Source organism: Macrosteles quadrilineatus, unplaced genomic scaffold (assembly GCF_028750875.1).
Source record: "Macrosteles quadrilineatus isolate MER2022 unplaced genomic scaffold, UCM_ALF_1.0 Scaffold_2__2_contigs__length_208266976, whole genome shotgun sequence".
In the NCBI taxonomy this organism is placed as follows: domain Eukaryota; kingdom Metazoa; phylum Arthropoda; class Insecta; order Hemiptera; family Cicadellidae; genus Macrosteles; species Macrosteles quadrilineatus.
Window position 1 is genome coordinate 11,744,854 of NW_026542595.1, and position 26,048 is coordinate 11,770,901.

Sequence of the window (26,048 nt, forward strand, 5' to 3'; positions counted from 1 at the left end):
CTTTGATGACTTGACTTCCAAATTAACTAATGGAAAGATGTTTTCAGTCATAGATCTTCGAGACGCGTACTTGCAAATGAAAGTACACCCCGAGTCACAAAAGTATCTTACGATAGCAACTCATGTAGGTTACTTTCGCTACAAAAGGTTGCCTTTTGGACTTTTCTCGAGTCCGGCAAAATTTCAAAGGTACATGGAAAGTTTACTAAAAGGACTTAATGTCGGAGTTCTACTTGATGATATAATCATTTCTAGTAAGGATAAGACTACCCATATAACTACTCTGAGAGAAGTTTTGAGGCGGCTAGAATCAAGTGGATTAAGAGCAAAACTGTCAAAATGTAAGTTCTTTCAGAAATCTATAAAGTATTTGGGTCATACAATAGATGGGAATGGTATTCATCCCTCCGAAGACAAAGTTGAAACCATAAGACACGCACCAAGGCCAAGAAACGTGAAAGAATTACGAGCTTTTCTAGGAGCACTAAATTTTTACGAAAGGTACATACCTAATCTTCATGCGATCGCTTCGAACTTGCATAAGCTGACTGGTACGAAGACTAAATGGAAATGGACAGACACCGAACAAACAACGTTCGACAAGTTGAAGAATATCCTGTCATTAGAGAAGACATTAGTTCCATACAACATATCAAAGCCGATCAATGTTGAATGTGATTCTTGTGAACAAGGGGTTGGTGCAGTGCTGTTACATTTGATGCCGGATGGAACGGAAAGGCCAGTAATGCACGCCTCGAGGACTCTAACGGGAGCAGAAAAAAGGTATGCTACAGTTGACAAGGAAGCGATGGCGTTAGTTTTTGCAGTGAAGAAGTTTAGACAATACCTCAGTGGGGGACATTTTAAGGTGAGGACGGACCACAAGCCACTTGAAAGAATATTCAGAATGCATCGAGATCTTACCAAAGTAGTAAACAACCGTTTGGTTCGTTGGGCTTTGTATTTAATGGAGTATGATTTTGAGATCCAGTACATCAAAGGACAGGATAATTGTTTGGCTGATTTTTTGTCTAGGTTTTCACTCAAGACACAAGAAGTATTGGATCCAGATGAGAGAGAGATTCGAGCATTGGTTCAGGAGAAAATTGACGTTGTTTATCCAAATCATGAACTTGTACTGGAGTATAAGAAAGACCCAAATATGAAGAAACTTATAGACTACCTGGAACATGGTTGGCCAAAAGATACAGGAAACTTATCACCGTCCATAAAACCATATTGGAATAAGAGAGAAGAGCTGACATTAGAAAACGGTATAATCATGCGATTAGGAAGAATTGTGGTTCCACAGATTTTGAGAGAAAATGTATTGAAAGAACTCCACAAAGGTCATCCTGGAATAGAGGCCATGAGATCCCTATCAAGGTAGGTATTACCTTACCCTATTAAGGTATGTGTGGTGGCCTAATCTGAATAAGGATGTTGAGGTTTATGTCCGTAGATGCCACCCTTGCCAGAGTAACCAATCAATTGACACAGAGGTAAGAAATACCTCTATATCCTTGGAATGTGCCAAGTGATCCTTGGAAGCGAATTCATCTCGACTTCGCAGGTCCATTCGACAACCGGTTCTGGTTAGTAGGAATCGATGCTTACTCAAAATGGGTTGAGATCGAAGTTATGGACCGTACGACAACTGCTGCTCTTGTAAATAGATTAAGGACTTGGTTTTCGAGGTATGGTGTTCCTAAAAAAATTGTATCTGATAATGGCACCCCCTTCACGTCCCATGAGTTTAAGACTTTTTGTAAGAACAATAACATATGTCATGTCACATCGGCACCGTATCATCCAAAAACCAATGGTTTAGTAGAGAGGATTATCAGAACCTTCAAGAGTCGATACAGTGCTTGCAAACAAGAAGGTCTCAGTTCATCACTTGCACTTTTACAAGTGTTGCTTGCTTATCGAAACACCCCACAAAAAACCACAGGACAACCACCATCAGTCCTTTTCTATGGTAGAAGAATACCAACAGCTTTGGATAGGTGGTTTAATAGCAGAGAGAGAATAGAAAATCAAGTGTGGCGACAGAAGTACTACCACAACTTAAAATCTAAACAAAAGGAGTTTTCTGCCAAACAAGAAGTGTAGGTTCAAAATGAAACGAAGAAGGGCTGGAGACCAGGAACTGCACAAGAAAGGACGGGAGAGCTATCATACATAGTTTTAGTTGGGGGAGAAATAAAGAGAAAACACGCTGACCAGCTGAGAGCAAGAGAAGGTGCAACTGATCCACCTCAAATGGAAAATGCAAACGGAACCTGAAGATGAACATAGTTTCGAAAACTCAGCCTAAATTGGGTGGGGAGAAATGTAGGATTATTGTTATCAGCTGAGTTATAAAGTTATGAATCATCTGCTATTTGGTTTGTTTACATGATTATTGTTTTTGTAAATAAATAGTTTTGATTGAGTTTACTTAAAATGAGTTTTATAAATTAATTATTCTATACCCAGTTAAGAAACTGTACCCCCATTTAATTTTATGTCTAAGCTGATGTTTACTTACATTGTAATTCTCTTTGCCCGAGTAGCCTTCATGAGCCCTAGAGCTAAATAAGGATTTAGCCACTTCCATATCCTAATTTAAGTACTGATTGACAAATTATCATTCAGATTCAAATAAACAGCTTGAAGAGAAGTCTATGACTGGTTTTATAATAATAATGATGTTACACTCAAAACTGAAAACCCTAAATGGCAAATGGATATTTTTTAATTTAAAAAATCTGACTTGAGTGAATTATCTATTACAGCTCACACTTTCAACCAGCAAAAATTGAGAACCTTTTCATTTTGAAAAACATTTATTTGTCAGTGGGATAACTACACTACATCAGTTGACATTTCAATTGACATCTCGGAGTCAACATGTTTTAGGTTATGATTGAGAAAAATAAGTCAGCTGGAGCATATTATAGTCCATTTCCTGTAGAAAAGACTAAGTTAAGCACATGTTAAACCATAGAATAAATAATTTCCATCGATACAGAAACGATTGTCACAATCAAAATTTACAACAGTTTACAACAGCTGATTTTTACTCCCTCCCTAGGGACTAAAAATGAATTTTACTCTCTATAGTCAAGAGAGAAAAGCCCCCCACACACTACCAGACCAGACCTCCAGACCAGACCGTCTGGTCTGGGAGTGTGTAGAGCCGTCCAAGACGGTCTGGTTGCAGCCAGACGGTCTGGTCTGGAGGTCTGGTCTGGTAGTGTGTGGGGGGCTTAAGATGACCGTATGCAACGTAATCAACGTAATAATTGAAGGTATGCACGCACATAGTTTTGCCATCAAGCATCGTTATGTATTTATCTATAATCCCACTCGGCTTATATGTAAACTAAATTTGCTCCTCATGTATTTCTTATGGGAGTTAAATTTGGTTTCTCTTTTCCAAGATCGTTTCATTTGGCTCTTCTACCTGACTTTCATGAGTTCCCAAATTAAAGGTAGGCACGCACAGATTTTCCATAAGGGCCTATTCACACTGGGCCACCATGGTGGCGACACCGGTGGTGACACTGGTGGCCGGTCAAAATGCGCATGGACCACCAGCTCAGCCACCAGAGCAGCTGCAGCCACAAAGCTCACAGTTGGACGTCGAAGAGGCAGGCGCTTATATATTATTATACAGGGTGTTTTTTTAAAAACTTGCATCTTTATTTATGTAAAAACCGCAATAGATAGAAATATGCAGTTTGCGGGAATCATCTATTGAAGTAGGGGGCCCAATTGTTTTGAATTCAACGTTACATTCACATTCCCCCCCTTTCCCCCCCTGCCCTCAACTTATTTTTTTTTAATAGCAAGGTACCCCTTGTGACATATCAAATGAAAGAGCATGAAAAAAGAAAATGTTTGATGAAAAAAATTAAAAATCGGTTCATAAATTTGCGAGATATTCCCCCCCCCCTTCCCCGGAACTTGATAATTTTTTTAATAGCAAAGTACCCTTGTGACATATCAAATGAAAGAGCATGAAAAAAGAAAATTTTTGGTGGAAACAAATTTAAAATCGGCTCATGAATTTGTGAGATAATCCCCCCCTTTTTCCCCTACCCATAACTTGTTTTTTAATAGCAAGGTACCCGCCCTTGTGACATATCAAATGAAAAATAAATTTCACCAAAAATTTTCTTTTTTCATGCTCTTTCATTTGATATGTCACAAGGGGTACTTTGCTATTAAAAAAAATCAAGTTCCGCGGAAGGGGGGGGGGAAATATCTCGCAAATTTATTAACCGATTTTTAATTTTTTTTTATCAAACATTTTCTTTTTTTATGGTCTTTCATTTGATATGTCACAAGCGGTACCTTGCTATTTAAAAAAAATAAGTTGGGGGCAGGGGGGGAAAGGGGGGAATGTGAATGTAACGTTGAATTCAAAACAATTGGGCCCCCTACGTCAATAGATGATTTCCGCAAACTGCATATTTCTATCTATTGCGGTTTTTACATAAATAAAGATGCAAGTTTTTAAAAAAACACCCTGTATATTATAATAATATATAATTATTATTATATATTATAATAATATATAATTATTATTATATATATATATTAATATATATTATAATAATATATAATTATTATTATATATATATATTATTATATTATATATACGCTTATATATTAGCTTATATATTTTTTTGAAATTATGAAAACATAAGAAAACCCGTAGTTTTTTGTTCATCCGTTTTTATGAGATTTAGGTACCAGAGAGACTTTTTTCATTCACTACAAAGATCTTAGAAATAACCCTGACACGTTTTACACTTACTCAAGAATGAGTGTTTTAAGTTTTGATGAGCTTCTGGGACGTCTGAAAGATAAAATATCCCGAGAAGAGAAACTGCTACTAACGTTGTGAAAAATTAAATAAAAACATAGTTAATATACCATTTATTAATACACTGTAATACCTTGACTCAATGTATACATTGCAATGACGAAAAGATGTAAATGAAATAGAGTACCTATACATTTTGTTATAACATTAAAATCGTTTCCCCATATTTATTACCTTAACAACTTCAAAAGATTAGTACAGTAAATTAGTATACTGAGTAATGCCCGCTGGTAGTGACTGGTGGCGCTGCCAGTCGCTCCAATGTGAACAGTCCGATAAGAAACCATGGTGCGACGTGGTGGCGCCACCAGACTGGTGTCTCTGAAAATCGCAACCCCGAGCCACCGCATTTCTGGTCGCGCGGGCAGACGCGCCACCAAAGCTCAGTGTGAAGATGTCCCATTTAAATCAATGCTAATGTAACGTAGCCACCATGGTGTCGCCACCAGTGTCACCACCATGGTGGCCCAGTGTGAAGGGGGCCTAAAGCATCGGCATATATTTATCTATAATCTATGATCGTTTGAATTAGTTAAGCCACGGCCGCCTTTGCCGCCTTTAACTATACAGGCCGTGGCCTAGTAGAATTGGCAACATCGCAAGTGGTGTTGTTCAGTGACAGACGTCCCATAAGAGAACATGGCAGACAGGTGACATCAGCTCATGTTCGCACTTAAGTGATTTAAATTTAAATTTATATTAAAATATTGAAAATAAAACATACAGAATTAAAAACTGAAACAATATGAACTAAAATCTATATCTGTATATTTTAAGCGGAGTCAATATTGTCATAGTCCAGTAACCGATCTTTCGTAAATACACTAATACCATTAGCCATTAGCTCATAGTGGAAGGAAAAACAAAACAGCTGTTACAACACCACTTGCGACGTTGCCACTTCGAAGGCCGCGGCCTGGAGTTAAAGGCGGCCGTGGTGGTATTACCATAGATAAAAAAACATACTCAATCAAAAATTATGATTTTGATTATTTCTAGGATATTATATTTATTTTAACGCTGCGTGGGAGCATGGGTCCTCTAGTAAACAGTTAATATTTCCTTGGTTGTACAGTTTTGGTTGTTGAAAATTAAAACAGTTGACAAAACATTAACAAATCTTTACGACGGCGCTGAAGGGCCACCAACTGAATAAAAAAATATTTTCTTCATCTCTGAGAAAAAAACTTAGAATTCTAAGATTAAAGTCAGAACCCGGGAAGTAGGCTTCCTCTCTGAGAAAAAAGTCAGAATTCTGAGTTTAAAGTCAGAAATTACAACTAGATCTAGTGGGAGTGGGCGTTCCCCTCTGAGATTTAAGTCAGATTTTAACTCTTTGCTCTCTGTCTACCGGTCCCTTTAGCGCTAGGCTAGTCTTGAGTTTGAGTTGAGTATTGACTGAGTGAATGAGTAGAATAAGTTATAGTCTATTCAAACTCAGTCTTTACAACTACAACCATGGACACATATGCCATAATGGCTTTAACTTATCATATGCATCTAAATGCCAAGGATACTTTGGACCTTTGTTCTTGTATTTTCGTCGACGTAAACGTTTGCGGGTCCTGAGGTCAAGTGCTTTAAGAATCGAACTAACTGTGTTTTGTTTTACTAAAGCCATTTTAGATATATTTCAAATGCATCCATCTGTATCCAATTTAGGCCTAACTGGTCTGAGTAGTTAAGCTCATTCCTAATGAAATGTTTCACCTCTTCAATTGAAGACTAATTAATCATCCTACACAAACCTAAACCTTTTTAAAATACGTTTCAACTGTCTAATACTCAACAAAGTAAAGCTATATTTCTGTCTGAGCCAAGCATAATCTAAAATAATCACCAAAATGGCTTCTCTTTTATTAGTGTCCATTTCGGTGCTCAATTCGCCGTTTCGTTAGGTAGTAGACGAACGTCCAATTCAAGGAACGCCCACAAGTTAAATTCTGACTTTAATCTCAGAATTCTAACTTTTTTCACAGAGAGGAACGCCCACAAGTTAAATTCTGACTTTAATCTCAGAATTCTAACTTTTTTCACAGAGAGGAACGCCTACTTGTTAAATTCTTACTTTAATCTCAGAATTCTGACTTTTTTCTCAGAGAGGAAGCCGACTTCTCACGCTCTGACTTTAATCTCAGAATTCTAAGTTTTTTCTCAGAGATGAAGACAAATATTTTTTTATAGTTGGTGGCCCTTCAGCGCCGTCGTAAATCTTTATTTGTTTACGTTGGAAAAATAAAAAAAATACGAAACATGTTGCCGTAGTAAACAATGTACTGTAATGATGAATTTTCGCAGGTGATAAACATTGCGAAAACACTGAAAACAGGTCATTTCACCCACACACACTACACAGTCAGTGTAGTATAGTATACGCCTTGGTGTTAGATGTTTTATCTATGGTGTTAGTTTAGTGTAGTGTAGCGAAAAACTTCTTTCTGCTTTGTTTATTTTCATTCGATTCCATCATAACCTAAAATCAAAATTCTACTAAAGCTTAAACCTAACTGGTTGTGACCGTGAGTTAATTTGATATCGCGTCTTATAAATTTGATTTTTAATAGTTTAGTTTGTTTTATCGATTTTCTGAAATTAACTAAACCTGCTAAATAAGTACTAGTTCGCTCATCTAATGGAATTCGAAAGTCCTGATGTTGAGAAAGATTTTCCAGGTTTGTATGCCTCTGAATCCGGAAAGAAAAGCAACGAAAGTGATTGTAAGTATCGCTGTATGCAGGCTTTCAGTGACAAATATTAGCGAATTTCCCATGTAGGTTAAGGATTTTTAGGAACAAGCCATTATTGTCTAGGCCTCATGGTAAGACCTGGACTCGGACCTTTTCTGTTTGATGTCCCAAGAGGCCAAAAACACCATCCATTCAAAATCATACATAGCCTATGTACTTCATAGGTTGCCTGCCCTAGGCTAGCTACAATTGTCTAACTCATTGGTTTACGAAGCATTTTGAGAGAGAAGAGAGCTTGAAATCCCTAACAAATAAGTTAGTTTAGTAGGCCTAGGCTATATTGGAGTGTTTTTGTGTGGTTAGGCTATTGGTTACGGAAACATTCTAAAAATTGTTATTTTTTAAATTCCTATGTTATTCTAATGGAGAATAAGTTTAAACAGTTGTATTTTGTTTGATTAGGCCTATGAGTAGCCTAACTTACTTATATTTTGATCAACCTTGGCAAATTTATTTATTTTACTACTTATATCATATGGAAGATACATTCATCCCTTACATGATTATGGATAGATTATTTGCACGATTAATGACTTAAGTTAAACCGCTACCAGATTTAGTTTTTGAAAAAATATATTAACATACAATTAATAAATATAATGAATGAAAATACATTTTATATAGGGTCACCTTTACAAGTCTCTGGAAATATGTTGCCTATAGTCAAACATTTGTCACCCATAATTTTTAAACAATAAGAGCAAATTTATTATATGGTCCAACAACTTTTATAGCCTAGCAGTTCTAAAAATCTTGTAAATTGTTGCCCAGCTTATAGTTTGATACATAAAACAAATTAACATGGAAATGAAGAAGGTAAAATCTTCCATATTAACCCTTAATTTGACAGCGTGCCATTATTGGCACATGAGGATTCAAAAAAATGTCACATTCGCTTGTTAACTTTTTAATTCCAACAAACGGCGTCCAAAGGTTCTTTGCCTATTGCTATTATGGTTTAGTGCACTATAGTGGATGTTTTGGAAATTACTATCACTTTAGACCAACGTATAGAAAAGGAAGTTTGGAGGCTTAGTGTAGAAGATTAGTAAATTACTTCTTATTTCAATATTTTAGGCTGTTTACTCATATATCTAAGTGATTTGCACAGAATAAAGATAAGAAAACATAACCCAGGTCAGTAATTAGCTTAAATATGAATATTGATTTTTTATAAACTAAACAATTTGAGTGTGACAAAAATGGCACATTGCCAAAGAACCAGGGAATAATGAAAATTTTTGGGCGAGCCAAAAATGGCACATTACCAAAGATGCAGTTATTTTTTTTAGTTGATTGGGCGCGCCTAAAGTGGCACACTGTTTATAAAACAGTGAAAGGTATTTACATTTGTAAATGTATGTCTCTTATTTCCACAAATTGTAAAATAAAAATATTTTTGTGAGGAAAGATTTTTCACTAGGCTGTTTAGAAAAGACTTTGGCTTTACAAAAAATCCCGACCATCCATGGCAACAAATATCTACCAAATAGAGTTTTATTTCCTGCTGAAAGTGAATCTTCTTATATGAAAGTTGATTGTGCATTCCGATTAAGACTTTGGTTCTTACAAATATTTGCTCACCGTATCGACATATCGTGGAATAACGCATTGCTGCCACGTTGAAAATAATTAAACCGAAAACCAGCAAGACAATATGTCACTAAAAAATTTAGTTATGGGATTTTTGAATTGCTAACCAAAGAAAGGAGTAAAAGACAAGTTCTAAAAGACAAGGGTTTACTTCTTTTCTCACACCAGCTGCTCTATGTATGTTGAAGATGTACGCTTTGATGGTGTTGGACACTACCCTTTCTTTTTATACATCAAGAGGTCGATGAAGATTTTGCAAAAATAAAAAATCGTCGATAGTGTGTTCAAAGTGCAATGCGAGGCTGTAACTGAAGGAAAATAGCAATTGTTTTGTGGGGTTTCACCAAAAGTAGATGACGTTTCTTGATGGACATACCCTAATTAAATTTCAAACGATTTTCCTGATGGGCATGACTAATGAAATATCAATAAATTATAAAATAATGTATTTTCTATTGTAATCACATAGTTTTGTAGAGGTTATACATGTGTATACATTTTAGTTAGTTTTTTATTATTACGTTTATACCATTTTATATTGGATTGATAACTTTTGTGGAGAAATTGATTTTTTTATATCTTACATATAATTATAGTTATACAATTTTCATATCCAATATGTGATAATGTCGACTTATTCAAACCCTAAAGTTTATTTTTAAGTGCTATACAGATAAACTTGTTGTATTTAATTCAACATAAGATTCCTAGAGAAATCTCCGCATCTTTGGCAAAGTGCCAAAAATGGCACACATGAAAAAATTGTGAAAAATACTTATAAGAATTTTAAAATAATTTTTTTGAAGTTCCTTTGGACCCTTTTGATTGAAATATTGCGAGGAAAAAGTAGTTTTCAAAAAAAGATTTGTTTGCCAAATTAAGGGTTAAACATTTACAGCAATATAGTTTGGTTGTGTTTAGGAAACGAAGTTGGGCAATGTTTAGGAATTACCCCAAAGCTACCTTTCTTTGAACACCTATTGTGACCCTCACTCCGTTAATCTTATTATTGCCACTCGACTGAACTTACACTTTTGGAGAACAGGTAGCTCAATAGTGACAATGACATTTCTGTAATATTGTGATTTGACAAAAAAGTCAGTTAGTTTTAGCCTATATTGAATATAAGAAAATTGAACTACCGTTTACATACATTACGTAATGTGTTGCATTCATTAAAATAGTCATATATTCAATCTTCTTTAACAAAAAAAAAAAACGTCTAATGTAGTTACTCTAGAAATCCTCAAAAAACATACCAGGTAAAAAGGGAAATAGATAACATAACTGCCAATTTATTGTCAAAATGACATAACTATTTTTATTAGAAAATATTATTACATTGCACTGGAAATTGCCTGCGCACGTAAAGGAACACCACGTCCGACGTTACGATATCGCAAACGTTTCACGTGTACTCGTGGTCGTCCACGTCACAAACTATTGTCCGTATTCATTGGGCAAAACACAGTTCACAGACAAATTCTTGACAAAACAGGAGGGTATACTAGAAACGCACAGGTCGGCTATCGGGCAGAGACTGAGTGCGAGTGCGTGGCACAACTTGGCAACAGTGGACAGTTTTCTAAAATCTGATTGGATGCCGCATGCCCCGCCCCACCCGACTCAAACTGGTTTCGGTCCTATTCTGTAATCTATTCCACTATAAAAAACACACTTTATTACCCTCCCTGGGGTAGACTTTCATAATTGAGGCCAAACCAACTGGTCACTTTGGTATTATCCTTACTTATTTTAAAGGGATCTATTTTAACTTGTACCAGAGTTTAAAAATAACTACATGATTGGAAAGAACATACTTTAATTTACTTACCGTACAAATTTGAAACAATTAAGTTATAATTAGCACTTTAATTGACTTAGGTACTGTACAAATTTGAAACGAATACAATTAGCGGCCTTTGAGTTCTGCCTCCCAGAAGGCAGTGATGTTGGCGAGTATTTGAGTTGAATGCAGTAAGCTGCATCGGTTATGTTAGGTTGTGTTATCATAAATATGTTTGTATTGACTTTCCTCGTTTCGTTATGAATCGAATGATACCAGATGAGTCATCACTCAGGACACTATCTCAGATACATGTGGTGACAGTTGATGCACATGCTCCGGTCAACGACCTTACCTCGGCCTACTAGGAGGGGATTTGGCTGGCGAAAGTATGACTCATCTGGTTACGTCCCTTCATAACGAAACGAGGAATGTCATACAAACATATTTATGATAACCCAACCTAACATAACCGCCGCAGCGCGCTGTATAAGGGTGGCCTCCAGATAATACCAAAGTACCAAAAATTTAATGAATGTATCGATAGATATATCAATTATTTCATTCGATACCGGTACTTATATCAAGATTGGTTAGTTAGGTTAACCTAACCTAAGTAACTAAATTTGATTCTTTTAATTTACGGTATGCTCTACAGTAGTATAGCACATCCACCATAGCCATAATGTTTTACCACTGCACCTAAAAAATAAAATAACCCCGCCGCAGCAAACCTGCAGACTAAGCGAATTTCAACTTGTCTGATTAAATTTTTACTAAAATATTTCCTGAAATAAGACATATTTATTCCCAATTTAAATAATATTAGATTTAACGAGTGCTTAGGTTTGCTGCTACGGGGAAGGTAAACAGTGTTTTTTGACCTAACGTCAATAGTATCGGATGAAATAAATAAAGTTGCCAAATTTGATCAAAATATATCCATAAACAAGTCAACTACAACAGTTTTCATTTTCTCCATAAGAATAACATGGGAGTTTTAAATTTGCCTTTTTTTCGAATATTCTCCGTAACCCTTAGGCATACAACAATGCTTCAATATACTAAATTTTTTTTTTTATTAGTAGGATTTAAGTAGGCCTAATGCTTTTTAAATTAGGCCTACTGTATGTATTTTTTAAGATTTCCTAGGACAATATTTTACAGTATTACCACATTTTAAATGTTTATGGTTGAGTTTATGCGTTAATTAACCTGTTTCTCAGCTCTGCTGGTTCTGTATTGCCTGCAGCACACTATTGCCGAATGTAGGCGAACTAAGACGAGCACGACAGTGTACTCGGTGTGCTCGTGTACAATCGGGGTATTTGGCATTGCCTACGTTCGTGTTCAGGTGCGTTCGCTTTTTGGTGGTCTCCCGTCACAGATCAAAGAAGACAAACTAGGACAAATGCCGAGCCCAGACGGGCACGAACACAGCCAGTACACACTCCCTGTCAATCGTAGTCACGGGAGCTCTCTATCTACAGTATTTACTGCAGTAGTTGTGTAGTTAAAGTTACTTTTAATTGTTAAGTTACTATGTAATTATTTAAAATAGTACTAGATCTTAGAGATAAATTGCACAAAGTATGGAGTAGTCTAATGAGGTAACACTGTTGTTTTTGGAACTATACCATAGCATAGTGAGCCTGTTCTGTGGCCGTAGGATAATTTAATTATATTTAATAATGCTTATTTAAAATTAAATATCGCTTAAGAAAACAAACATTTAGGTCCTTTTTTTACCACTACTTTTGTTTATTGAAATTCCGTTTATTCACTACCAGAATTTTTGATCATAAACAGTAAGTTTGGTGGGTTAGGTTAGCTTAGAATAGTTTCACTTTATAATTGATATATTCATAGACTAGGCTAACTGTTCTAGAATATCGGAATTGCAATACCGTAGGCCTAAAAAAAAGTAGTGTGGTAGTTAATTAACGGAAAAGAACCAACATTTTAATAAAAAGTGAGCATTAATTTAAAATTACTAAGCCACAGAAAAGAAACATAGGATACATTCAAGTGGTGTCTAGAACCAATCGGAAATTCTAGAATTGTCTTCAATAGTCTTCGACGTCAGCGCCCATACTGCACAAAGTTTGGCGTGAATGTTTTGCCACGAATACGCAATATTCATAGATCGGCCGAAGACAGCCGAAAATGTAGGATACTTAATTAGTCCGGGGTGGTTCAGGTTGCACATTTGTCGATATTCGCGGTCGCAATCCGACCTGAACATTCGGGCAAATGTTCGGCGGTAGTGTACTGGTAGCATAAAACATTATAGGCTATAAAAATAATAGATTTACTATTTATATGATTGAAAATACCTAATAGTATTTTATTCAATATTTTTTTGTAAATTTATACATTGGAGTCAGATGTCTAAGTTTTACCACTATTCCTCTTTAGCATCCCTCCTTAATTTTATTACTACCATTTACACTTGGCTATCATAAAATGTAGACTTGGTTAAGACCATGCATGTTTTAGTAAACTAATTTTTTCCCAGCAGTGTAAATAGGTACGGTAACTTACCTCATTATTTTTTTTTAATTTTTACAATTTTGAAGATTTGGTCTCATTAGTCCCAATCATTAGACCATAGGCCTACAGTAATTATTTGTTTTGTATAAACATGCTTGGTAATTTTTTGTTCTCATATCTAGTCAGTGATGAAGCTCACGAAAGAGTGTCTAAGAAGGATTTACTAATCGGTAAGCGGAAAGACAAAAAAGACACAAAGAAAGACTTGCGATATGCAACACTAGAAGGAGAAAGTTCACCTGAAGATGACACTGATGTGAAGTAAGTTTTAATTTGCATAATTTAGGCTATCTCTTAGCCTTTGTCTAACACTTTCTTGTAAAACTCTATTTAAAAGGATCTAGTTAACCTGACTCTGAGGATGAAAAGTTAGTTTATATGATAATGATGTAGTCAATTAATCATCATTATAGGCTAACTAACAGGCACAAAATCACTTTTATCTTCTGAATCTATATATTAATACGCAAGCAGTTTTCTTTTCACAGTTATAACTCGATAACGGCTTGATGGATTTTAACGTTTGAGGTGTCAAAATAAAGGTATTTTCACGTAGATGTGCAAATACGTCTCAGAATATTTAGAAAGGGCACCACTTAAGTTACACTTAAGGGCTAAAGTTTGGAAGGTGGCGCTATCTGTTGACATTTGATCAAACTCATTTCCCTTTGTTTACAAATAACATATGGACGTAGTTTGAAATAGTTTTTAAGGTTAACCAATAACCACAGACTGCAGGACTTAAAACTTCCAGAGCAAAGCTGGAATTTATATTTTGTTTCAATCTGTTAACTAAGTCTGGTTCATAATGAAGAGTTTAAGAAAAAATATTCAATAATTCTTTTTGTATATGGTTTAATTGATTTACCTTACATAATATTTTACTGATTATCATGTAGTTACAGTTCGATGTTATGAAGTGAATGTTTAAAAGTGATTATTCGCAGGGCAGTTATCCGTTACATTACCATATTATCATGTAATTTACAATGTGTATCAAAATTCCAATTCCTTTATAGTGTTTTCTGTTGTTTGGTTAACTTCCTTATTTCATTTCAATTTAAAATCAAATGCCGGCGAAGAACTGTGAGTGGCTGGAGGGAACGCAAACATGACCGCTAGCATCAACCTCTCAATTAAACATTTGACAGGTACATAGTGGTAGTGCCACCGTTGTGATAGTTCAATCTCGGACAAATGAACGTTAAATGTTTACATTGTAGTGGCTTACATATTTTGAAGCAAGAAAAGACTGGCCGAGGGTAAAAACACAGTGGAGCCGGGCAGGTCGCATACTTGCAAATACGCTGATCCCCGTATTAACCCTAGCAGTGGCCAATGTTAGAAGTGAGGAATGGTCAACCCATTTTGGTGATTTTGCAGACCTTTTTTTGAATCTAGAAATAGTAATATCATAATGATTTAGACAGTGTATTTTATCGGTAAAGTGAAAAAAATAAAAAAAATTGATTTTTTTTTTGAAATTTCAAAAGCGGCCTCGGTATTTTTTTTCCTACGGATTTTTTATGGGAAATTCATTATATACATTTTGTAGACAATCTAATTCCCTACATAGAAATATATAACATGTTAGGAAAATATTTTTTTTTTAGTTTTTGGGGCAAAATATAATGACAAACGGAGAACCGAAAAAATTGAAAACCGTAGTGTTAGTTTATGTTGTAAAAGTTCTATAATATATGTGTGTACTAATAATGATATATACATGTTTGTAAAGCTAATGAAGTAAGGAATAAAAAAAAGTCATAAAGTTTATGGTAAAAATAATTTTTTACCTATAAACATACGTATAAAAAATAATGTTTTTATATTTTAGCGATTTCTCGAGAAAAAAAATTCACAGTATTTAGTTTACAACTTTTGTAGCCTACCAAATTTTTTTACTTCAAACCAACATAATAATCTCGTAGTGTATTCAATTACCTACATAAAAATTTATAACATGTTAGAAATATTTTTTTTGTAGGTACGTAATAGGGACATAATAATACAATAACCGCAAACCACAAATAAGTGTAAACTATAGCCTACAGTGTTTGTTTGTGTTGTGAAACATTATGTAGGCTAATGATATGTAGCCTACATATTTGTAAAGCTAATGAAGTAAGGAATCCAAAAAAGTCATAAGTATGATGGTAAAAAGTTATTTTCACCTATGATTATGTATCAATTTGAGAACGTTTTGAATTTTTTGCGCATTTCGAGAAAATGGAGTGTGCAGTATTTAGTAGCCTATATAATTTTTTTACCAAATTTTTTACACCCAAACCAATATAAACATGTTGTAGTGTATTCATTTACTTTTATAAAAATGTATAACACCTTGGGTAAATCATTATATAGCATATATAGCACCTCTGAATGTCAGAATCGTCATTTTTGGACATGATGCTAACAAAATACAGTAGTATTTAGTATAGGCTACAACTTTTTTACAACATTTTTTACCCCCAAACCATTATAAACATGTTGTAGTGTATTCATTTACCTTTATAAAAATGTATAACACCTTGGGTATATCATTATATAGCATATATAGCATGGCGAACTAAGGTCCGTCTCTTACAACAATCTCTGAATGTCAGAATCGTCATTTTAGGACATGATGCTAACAAAATACAACCTTTTATGAACACTATTTCACACAATTCAGTAATATTTATGCATGAAGATTACTGTTATACACACACACAAACTTCACTAACACTAACACTACGAACTAATAACATATTTAGTAATAAATCGCGGATAACACGAGAACGAAGACTATTAGCGGCAACAACACAAACAAACAATGGTGAATACAAGACAGCTGCAGCTGACAGACTGTAGCAGTAATGACTCACTTCCGTCGTCTACATGCGAGCATACAGAAATAATAACCCTGAGTGCAGGGCTGCCACTCTCTGAATCTAAATTTCTTCCTCTTCAAAATGACATACTATATGACTAGTAATAATAAATTACACTGTATGTAATTCGTATTTTCCACATCGTCACCTGACGACCATCTGCCATTTCTTACAAATTTCGAAAACAGCTGTTTTCATAAAATCGTACCGTTTGTGCAATCAATATTTCGTTCTAAATATTACTGCCACAATGAAGATAAAATCAATGGCTATCCAGTGGTACCACTCGCAACATCCCACGACGAAAATTACCCAAGCAGGGTAATGCCAAACAAGACGTGTTTTGCCAGTTCCCAAGTGTCGGCTGCAAAAGTCGTGCCGCGTCAAAATTTCATTTGATTTCTAATCGTCGTGACATTGTTATATACCTGCTACAGGGTTTGTTTATGTAATAAAATGAAAGTTCAGAATGTGATCTTTCGAATGGTATATATATTATTCTCATCTGAGTTAATTGTAAGTGTTTTTTTTACCGCTAAAAAATTTTCGGCCCAGATCGTCACAAGACGACTTTGGCCATTCTAAGCATCAACGTCAGATCGTCACCAGACGTTGATCGGCCACTGCTAGGGTTAACGGCTGGTTACCTGGAGGGTAGCTGGGACATGCACACAGTGGCGCTCAGTACAGTCGCTTGTCAGCTGCCGATACTAATATTATCACTTATAATATTAGTAGGATAGGATAAACTTATGTTTGAATCCTAGTTTATTTGCTATTTCATTCTATAGATCGTCGAGTACGTGACGGTTCTGGTGGTCGATGGGCTTGGTTCCACAAAGGCACACGGATAAAACCTCTGATTTTAATTTGTCTACGTCCATTTTTTTATTTCATGTAAACAAAACAAAAACTAAATAAATCAACTAAAACAAACAACACTTCGTATACAAAGAATGCACAGTGAAAGATCCCGCGTGGAATTTGCGCACTAGAGATCACGTAGCTGTAAAGTTCTGCCATTTGCGCATGCCCAAGTCAAGCCTTCCCCGCTTGCAGCTCCCAAACAATCGACTTGGCAATTCTTCTAGCTTGCCGCCTAGCTTACTGCTACCATGTCGGCTACCTGATAGGCGCGACTGTGTGCGTACCCATAACAACGCGTGCTTTAATTCTACATCGCAGTAAGCGACTAAGCGACCGGCCAGGCTACCAGTTACCTGCCCTGCTCCACTGTGTTTTTACCCCGAGACAGTTAAGTTAAGTTTTTACTCTTTGTTGCCATAAATGAAAGGTTCGTTTACCTCATTTGTGCAATTCACCAGGTTCTTATTGGAAACTCCCAATCTGAAAATAGGACTGTGAGACTTAAAACCAGAATTTTTTTGGATAAAGTTCGTCAATTCAATTCTGCCTTTACCATGGTCAGCTCCGAAGCTCATTAAGATGAGAAAGATCCACAGGGGATCTACAATTTTAAGATCCGTGACACGTTTTACCACATCGAGTGGGTCCTCTAATTTCTCAAGAAGGTGATGATCCTGAATACGCACAGATATATAAGTAAGTACGACAATGTCTCTAGAACCCAAAGGAGAATTAAGCACAATTCAAACAAAAAATTCAATAAAAAATATGCGGGAAATAGGGTCACAATGCCAACCCATTTGCAAATCTTTGAAGACTGTGGCAGACATTATTTAGGGACGAGAGCACCGAGGAGTCAAATGAGATTCTTATGTACATAATAAGAGACAGAAGAAGTGTCTTGCCTCGCTTCACTACAATGGTGCTACCTGTGTAGATGTTGCAGCAATTTTTAAAGCTGAAAAATAAAAGCACCACCTGGCCAAATAAATCGTATAGTTTTTTCCAACATTAATAATGTTAAACGCGTTTCAATTCTAGATCTGTCGTTAGATCCACTTGCTAACCCTCTTATGTTCCCAACCGGAGATTTGGGTTGGGGCCTCTAATTTAAACAAGCATAAAACAGAACACATCAAAGAAATAATTTAACATGCTACAATAAGAGTAGCCATGGTTGGCGTGAAGAGAGGAATTGAGCTACATTAGGTCAAAAGCTCACTTTACAGTGTGTGGTTGACATCTACTTGCTCATAGAGTGCACGCCTTCTAAGAGATAACCAAAGCAGTATGAGAGTGAATGTAAATTTAAATATTGTAGATTACTTTTATATTTTTTACATCATAATATTTTTATATTTCTATAATCAGTCATATAAATTATTTTAGAGCGATTCTTTGATTAAGGTCTTGCTGTTTATGTTTTTGGATTATTTTTTACATACAAGTTTCAGTTTTGCTCGATTTCGAGCAACGTGTTATCTAGTGTTATCTAAATCTAAGAATACCTACTACACTTAATTCCATCATCTATCCATGATAAGACGATCAAACTGTGCAACACAACATCTTATGCAAAATTGAGGTCGTGGTTTTCTGGTAGGTACCTAAGATGTTTTCAATTATCAGTCATTGGGGTTACCAGATTTGATTCACTAAGGTGCCCTATTTAACATTTACATTGAGTTTGATTCAGTAACTGCAACACTTTTTTAAAGTAAATATTCGTCCATTTCTTGTTTTACAGTGGGGATGAACAGTAGGCCTATCAGCAATCTAACACTTACTTTCTCCCATTGGCTATTTCTTCCAACAACTCATGACTTTTATGGGAAAATTTACAAAAGCTGCAGTAACTTTTGCCATAATTTCACAATTGTGAGTGTTCTTTCTGCCATAATTTTCACAGTAATGGGGGTTGTAATGTTTTGTTAAGAGTTAAACACGTTCTCTGCTGACCGCTAGATGCCGGGACGGCGCCAGGAACTGAACTAAACGCTTGCCGCTGCATAAAGCCTAATATACCATTCGAATTGGCACGACCACCCCTCCCTGAGATTAAAGAGCTTAAATTATATTTATTTATTGGTTATCACACATATAATTGAAGAAACAAACACATGCCACTTAAGCCTAGAATCTTTCATCCACTTTTGGAAGCCCCGCCATTTTGTAAGTTACCATTGTTAGTCCCCACAGAATCCAACCAGCATATTTGTGATTCTCTTAGTAAATCATATATTTTAACTTACTAAACCTATCTATTCTTAAAGTAATTCATCTATTATAACATTAAAATTAAGACTTAAGTTACCTCATCAGACAAATAAATAAAACATTGGTTAGGAATGATCTTTATTAAGAAATAGAGTTCAGTGAGGGCTAAGTTCACAGCCAAAAGAATTTGGTAAATCTCTTAAAGAGCCAGCTAACAATAATAAATAGACATATATAGAAAGTTTTCCTGTGCGTAGCAAATTTGGCTCCCAACATGGGGCTTTTGAATAATATATTACGGTAGTCATAAAATATTGCAATTTTCGATCTACGCTATCTTTAAGTTGTACTAGATTATAAGAACCCAAATTTAATTGAACGTCCCGTAATTTACATTCGCCAACGACAACACAAAACCATACTACAAAACATTAATCAATCACGCACTACTCGCATAATCAGTTTAATAATTAATCATGGCCGAGAATGGATATAACTTTAGACCTAAACGTATAAACACTTTTTTCTTATACATATAAACAACGTATAACGTATAAAGAACGTATAAACACTTTTAATACCTAAACCCGGATTACGACTACAACAGCACTGACACTGAAATGGAAGAGGAACGCCATCTTGATGACATCACACAAAAATAAACACAACAAAAGACATTTGAACACACAGAGGAATAAAGCAACCAGTCTATGGACCAATCAGACGCTAGTATTCACATTCCTACAAATGGACTGTCTAGCAGACTAGATGATTCCAAGAAGCAATGCAATGGCCAAGGTCACATTGATCATAACGGATCAATAACTCAGACACCAGAACACAGCCGATCATTCCCGAACATAGCCGATCATTCCTGAACATAGTCGACGAACCATGTAAACTAAATCAGCTGTCTTTCACACAGTGATGGCTCGTAAACAACCCTAACGTAACTGTTATTGCACCAGTGACAATAAATCCTACTGTCACATCAACAATCATTGCACCATCCCAACATAAACACTTGCATAAACACTTTGATTGCTCTCATGGCCAAATTGGACACTAAATTTAGAGTAACAAAATTGAAGAATCAAATGCTGAAATTAAACCCGTACCCATTTTGTCTCGTTCTGTATTATTTTTTGTTTGTAAGAAAAGGTTTCCCTCGTTTTTAAAGGGATGTACGAGTGGTTTTGGACACCCTATACTGTATATGAATTTGAACGGATGGTGTTTTTGGCCTCTAGGGACCTCAAAACGAAAAAGTAAATCGGTCCCGGGTCCAGGTCTTACCGTAAGAACTACGGTAATAGCTTATTCCCTATATGAAATTACGTTCCTTTTTTATACACTTATTCAGTCACAACAAAATAGGTAAAAATCCATTCATAACCAGTTTATACGTTATCACATTCTATTTAATCAGCCAACACATCATGAAATAGGCAACCCTTTGTATCATTTACACGTATACAATTTACAGTAAAAAATATATATTTAAAAACTGTGCCTAAATTGATTAATGACCTTTTTACTCTCAGAAGTTAAATGTTATATGAGCACGTTAAAATATTTAATATATACAGTAACGTCTCGTAAACAAATCTAACGTAACTATCATTGCACCGGTGACAACAAATCCTACTGTCACATCAACACTAATCGCACCATCAGACATAAACACTTTGGTTGCTCTCATGGCCAAATTAGACACTAAATTGAGTAACAAAATTGAAGAATCAATTGCCGAAATTAAAGCAGAAACTAATAGTAAAATCAACAGCAAACTTAATGCATTAAAAGTTGAACTCACTCAAAGCTTCGATGATAAAGTTGATGCTAATAGCCTAGAAATTCAAGCTTGCCAAAATGCACTACAAACTCAAATTTCAGAAAATCGTGAAGGTCAAAATAAATTCCAAATTGAAATTAACTCAATTAAAATCACTCAGACAACACAAGCTGAGGAAATTATCAAACTCAACGAGAAACTCGCAGACAATATTATTTGTGCAACTAGTGAGCAAAGTGAGCAATTGACTCACTCGAGAGAAATCCTTACTCGAATGGTTTCTCGAGTGAGGCAATTGTAATTTGCACTCGAGTTGCACATTATATTTTTCCTACAGTTACCATAAAACAAACAAATTGGTGAAGAAACGTAACATATTTTTACACAGAAGTGAACTTTTAATATAATATTTAATGTGAAGTGACAAATACAACAATACAACAGCTGACCAGCTGATTTACAGCCAGTGCTGCCAACGTATTTCGCATACGAGCTTGTTTGCATGTCACGCGCTCACTATTTTGTCCCTTCACGTTGCAAATCTGGAGTGAGACAAAGTAATTAGAGTGAGACAATGTTAACATTGTCTCACTGATGAGCGAATTGGCCACTTTGCTTTCTCAAATCAGTGAGAGAACATGAACATTGTTAGGTAACTGTAGGAAAAAAAATTGATAAGTCACTGGATCAGCTGTGTCAATTCGTTGTGTCTAGAAGTGTGATGCGTAGAACAACTGTTATACTCAATTACTATAGTGTTTACAATAAACAGCTGATTCTATTCATCATGTCTTTATGTAATTTTTGTTATTTGTTTTTCTCTTATTATTTTTTCAAGTAATTTTGGCAGTTGAATTACCTATAATTATTGACTTTAATATAGGATTAGAGGTAAAAATACCCCCGCCGCAGCAAACCTGCAGACTAAGCGAATTTCCATTTGCCTGATTAGATTTACACTAAAATGTCTCCTTAAAAATATCACATTTATTCCTTAATTTGAAATCCATTGGCTACTGATTCAGTTACACCAAGATAGCTAAACATAAACATTCGTAACTCGTTTTAAAACTTTATTTAAAGTATAAAACAAAACATAATATACAAAATAAAAGATCGTTTTAAACTTCTTTATAACACTACAAATACTTTTTAGAAATACTATAGTAGGCTAATTGATATTTTATATGGAGATATGAGAAAAAATTAGTAATTAAGTTGTATTGGAGGTGCTTGTTGGCCTTATAATAGATTTTTAAGTTTACTCTAACATATTTTTTATACAGGATCCAACCAAACCATAATTTAGCATTTAATTTTCTAAATAAGTTTTTTAATGATCTTTCAGAAGTCCGTCCAAAATAAAAAAGTCAAAGCCGTTTAAGTTCCCTACTACCAAAAAAGAGAAGAGGGAAAAGTCAAGGGAGAAAGATGGCAAGGACAAAGAGGCAGACAAAGACAAGGAGAAGAAAAAAGATAACGATAAGGACAAAGACAAAAAGAAAGATACTAAAATCAAAATAAAAAAAGATAAGAAGAAGCTGAAGCACGGAGAGGATAGTTTGGAAATAGCAGGTGAGAGTGACTTACGTTTGGTGAGGTGGCGTTAGTGGTGCTGATGGCTACCATAGTTATAGTCTACAGGTGACACATGTGTGTGGTACTGTGGCAGAGATGGTTATCTGTCTCACAAGGTCACATGAGCCAGTATCATGAGGTACTTCCAACGGACCAGGAGCTTTAGAAACACCAGAAAACAGAGTAAGCTGCCACAATACTGTTAGTTAGTAATGTCTGAATGAACAGTAGGAATTAAATCATTTTGATGTAATTGAATTATTACATACAGTTTATTGTTTGTTTTTATGTACTTTAAAACAATAGATGTGTTTGTATTTATTCAGTAGTTATTAAAACAAATTGTGTGTCAATTTAAATGTTTGATCTAGAAAGATTGCAGGTTAATTAATTATTTGTTTAGTCTGGGTTACAAATGGCTTTACTAATTTTAACAACCTTGTTTTTCATTATGCTGCTACAGAGTACTTTGACATTTTCCTTACCTACATCTTTTCCCTATAAAAGTTGTCACCAACATTTATTTTTTAAAATTTTCATTATACATGCATGTACTGTAGAGAAATTATTTTTCCTGCTCAAAACTCATAGCCTAGATAGTTAATAAATCTCAGCATTTAGCCAAGTTTCAGATTGCCATACTTTCATGTTAGTAAAACCAATAAACATAACTAATTTTAAACTTTATCATTGCTAATATTTTCCCAAGATAATTAACATAATATACAGGTTGCTCATAAATTATTGTACCCTCACATTTTAAGGTAAAATAAATAAATTACCCACCAACATAGAAACATGGGAATTTTTCCATTGAATAGCAAACTTAAAACAGTTTTATGCAGTAACTGTAAAAAATTAATTTTTAAAATGTCAGCACTGTTATTGTAAGCTATGTTCTTCTGAGATGAGGACTTTATTTGTGTATGTTGGACACTTCCCAGTAGTTTGGACTGTCTGTACCACCATTTTATAGAATTGTTACACGGAAATTTACAGCCATACTCAAAACGAAGCCTTCTTCGAACAGTTATTACAGATTTGCTTTCATCAAACCAAAGACTTTGCTTGTTATTGCACACTACGGAAGTAATTTTGTTAGGCTACTTAAGTCAGTTTAAGGTTTGATTCACCAAATGTCATACACAGCTGGTGTAGAAAGGTCCATTGAAGGTTTTGCCATGCTGACTATGCCACAACACAAGTCATTGAGAAAAAACCATAACTTACACTCACAGTTTGCGTGATTTTTGCACACTTTTTATTACCACTTTTTATAATTACTGACATTTATATACCTAATAATTGTTTTGCAGTTACTGTATGAAACTGTTTTAAATTTGCTATTCAATAAAACAGTTCCCATGATTCTAAGATACTAGGTTATTTGTTTATATAATCTTAAAATGTGTCCAATAATTTATGACCACCCTGTTATTATTTTTACAACAAAAGAAAAATAAGTGATGTGAATAATAAATGTAGTAAACCATTTGAACTTTTACTAGTTATAAAATTGCATAAGATTTATTTTTTTCATTCTTATTTTTGTATTAACATATTTAAAAGAAACTTAACACAAGTAGGTTGTATATTTTCGTGATGAATGTTTCACTCACTGTTTATCCATATGTCAGACACAAGTACGTGAGCTTGAGTGTTGTTACAGTCAAGTTGCTTTAAAAAGTAGGGCAAACGTAGCATTGCACAAGAGGTGTAGGTGTTATCAATGTAAATACACACCTCACCTCCACACAAGGTCACCAGTCAAACATTTGTTTTTAAAAATATAATACCTATAACAAAACTTACCTAAAATAATATCAGTGGTGCTCGTAATGGACTATAGAAAAGAGACAGACTAGTCATTTCCTCTAACATTTTGCTCCCCCCCTTAAATATTACCTTAAACATGTCAGATTTATTTCCCATGTAAATAACATTAGATTTAACAAGTACCTTACTTACCTATATTTGCTGCTACAGGAAAGAAAAAAGTATATTTTTGGTTTAATGTTAATAGAATAGAATGAAATCAATAAATATGCAAAATTTGATCAAAATATATAGGCCCTATTCATAAATAAGTAAACTACAACAGTTTTAATCTTTTATATGAATAGAATAATATAATGAAAATTCACCATTTACATGTTTTAAGGAAAAAAATTAAAAACCCCAGTAAGAGAAAATTTCAAGAGTTAATAAATCTTAAATGTAAATGCTACATTCTAAAACAATCACAGGGTGTTCCAAAAGAAATATTTAAGTTTTTGGGCATATTTAAAAATGACAGTCATATTTTTGAAATTCTAAACCATCCCAAAACACATTTTAAAAATACAGGCGAGTGTCCCATAAAAAATAGCAATTGTCACACTTAAGATGGTCCACCCATCTGGTGTATACATTACCATGATTATTAATTTTTGCTTTATTTTGATGTATAAAACCTACTTACTTACAAAACAACCCATACTAACAAACAAGCTGTTGGCTAAATTTGAGGAAGCAGCTGCAATCAAAGAGCCATCTGCACGATTGTATGAACTCAAATATCTTGTGGACAAACTACCAAAATGCAACCGTCAACTGCTCGCCTGGCTTATCAAACACCTAACCTTTTACACTGTGCTTACAAACATTTTTACAAAAATAGTCTTTTCGTCTTCTGGGGACATCAAAACAAAAAAAGTTAACCTTCCCGGGTCTAGTTCTTACTATGAGACTAAGGCTATTATCAGTAGAATAGTAAAAGATTATTCCCTATAGGAAATTAACTGAACAAAGTAGAAAAAAGGAAAGGTTTACTATTATTGTTGCTATGTATAGGAAGGTGGAAAAGCCAAATTGTTTAGCCTATATAACCGTAAGAGTATTTTTTTTTTTTTGACAGAGGAACAGCCAGTGTTTGGTGTGGCTCTGTCTTTGGCAGTAGAACGCAGCAGATGTCATGACGGAGTGGACATTCCTCTTGTGGTGAGAGACTGCATTGATTACATCCAGGAAGTTGGTGAGTTTGCATTATTTGCTCTGTTATCTAGTGCAGTAGGGGCCTACACAGTTCTACTTATCTATCTAAATATAAACATTTTTTCATAAACTCCAAAGAAATCTCCCCACTTCATGAAACTTAATGTCAATATTAGTGTTGCCCAAA

At 34.8% G+C, this 26,048-nt stretch overlaps 2 protein-coding genes across 2 annotated transcripts in view; one reads left to right on the forward strand and one right to left on the reverse strand.

The window, feature by feature from the left end:
• The window catches only part of LOC128987069 (small G protein signaling modulator 3 homolog), a 39,186-nt gene extending 36,316 nt beyond the window's left edge, over positions 1-2,870 (reverse strand). The window contains exon 1 of the mRNA XM_054407751.1: positions 2,534-2,870. Coding sequence (XP_054263726.1) covers positions 2,534-2,602 — 69 coding nt within the window. The 5' untranslated portion in view covers positions 2,603-2,870. The remainder of the gene's footprint in view (positions 1-2,533) is intronic.
• A 4,442-nt stretch (positions 2,871-7,312) lies between these two features.
• LOC128987068 (ralA-binding protein 1) overlaps positions 7,313-26,048 on the forward strand; it is a 30,085-nt gene continuing 11,349 nt past the window's right edge. Inside the window, exons 1-4 of the mRNA XM_054407750.1 lie at positions 7,313-7,596; positions 13,681-13,819; positions 22,659-22,885; positions 25,785-25,901. Of these exons, the coding sequence (XP_054263725.1) occupies positions 7,512-7,596; positions 13,681-13,819; positions 22,659-22,885; positions 25,785-25,901 (568 nt within the window). The 5' untranslated portion in view covers positions 7,313-7,511. The remainder of the gene's footprint in view (positions 7,597-13,680; positions 13,820-22,658; positions 22,886-25,784; positions 25,902-26,048) is intronic.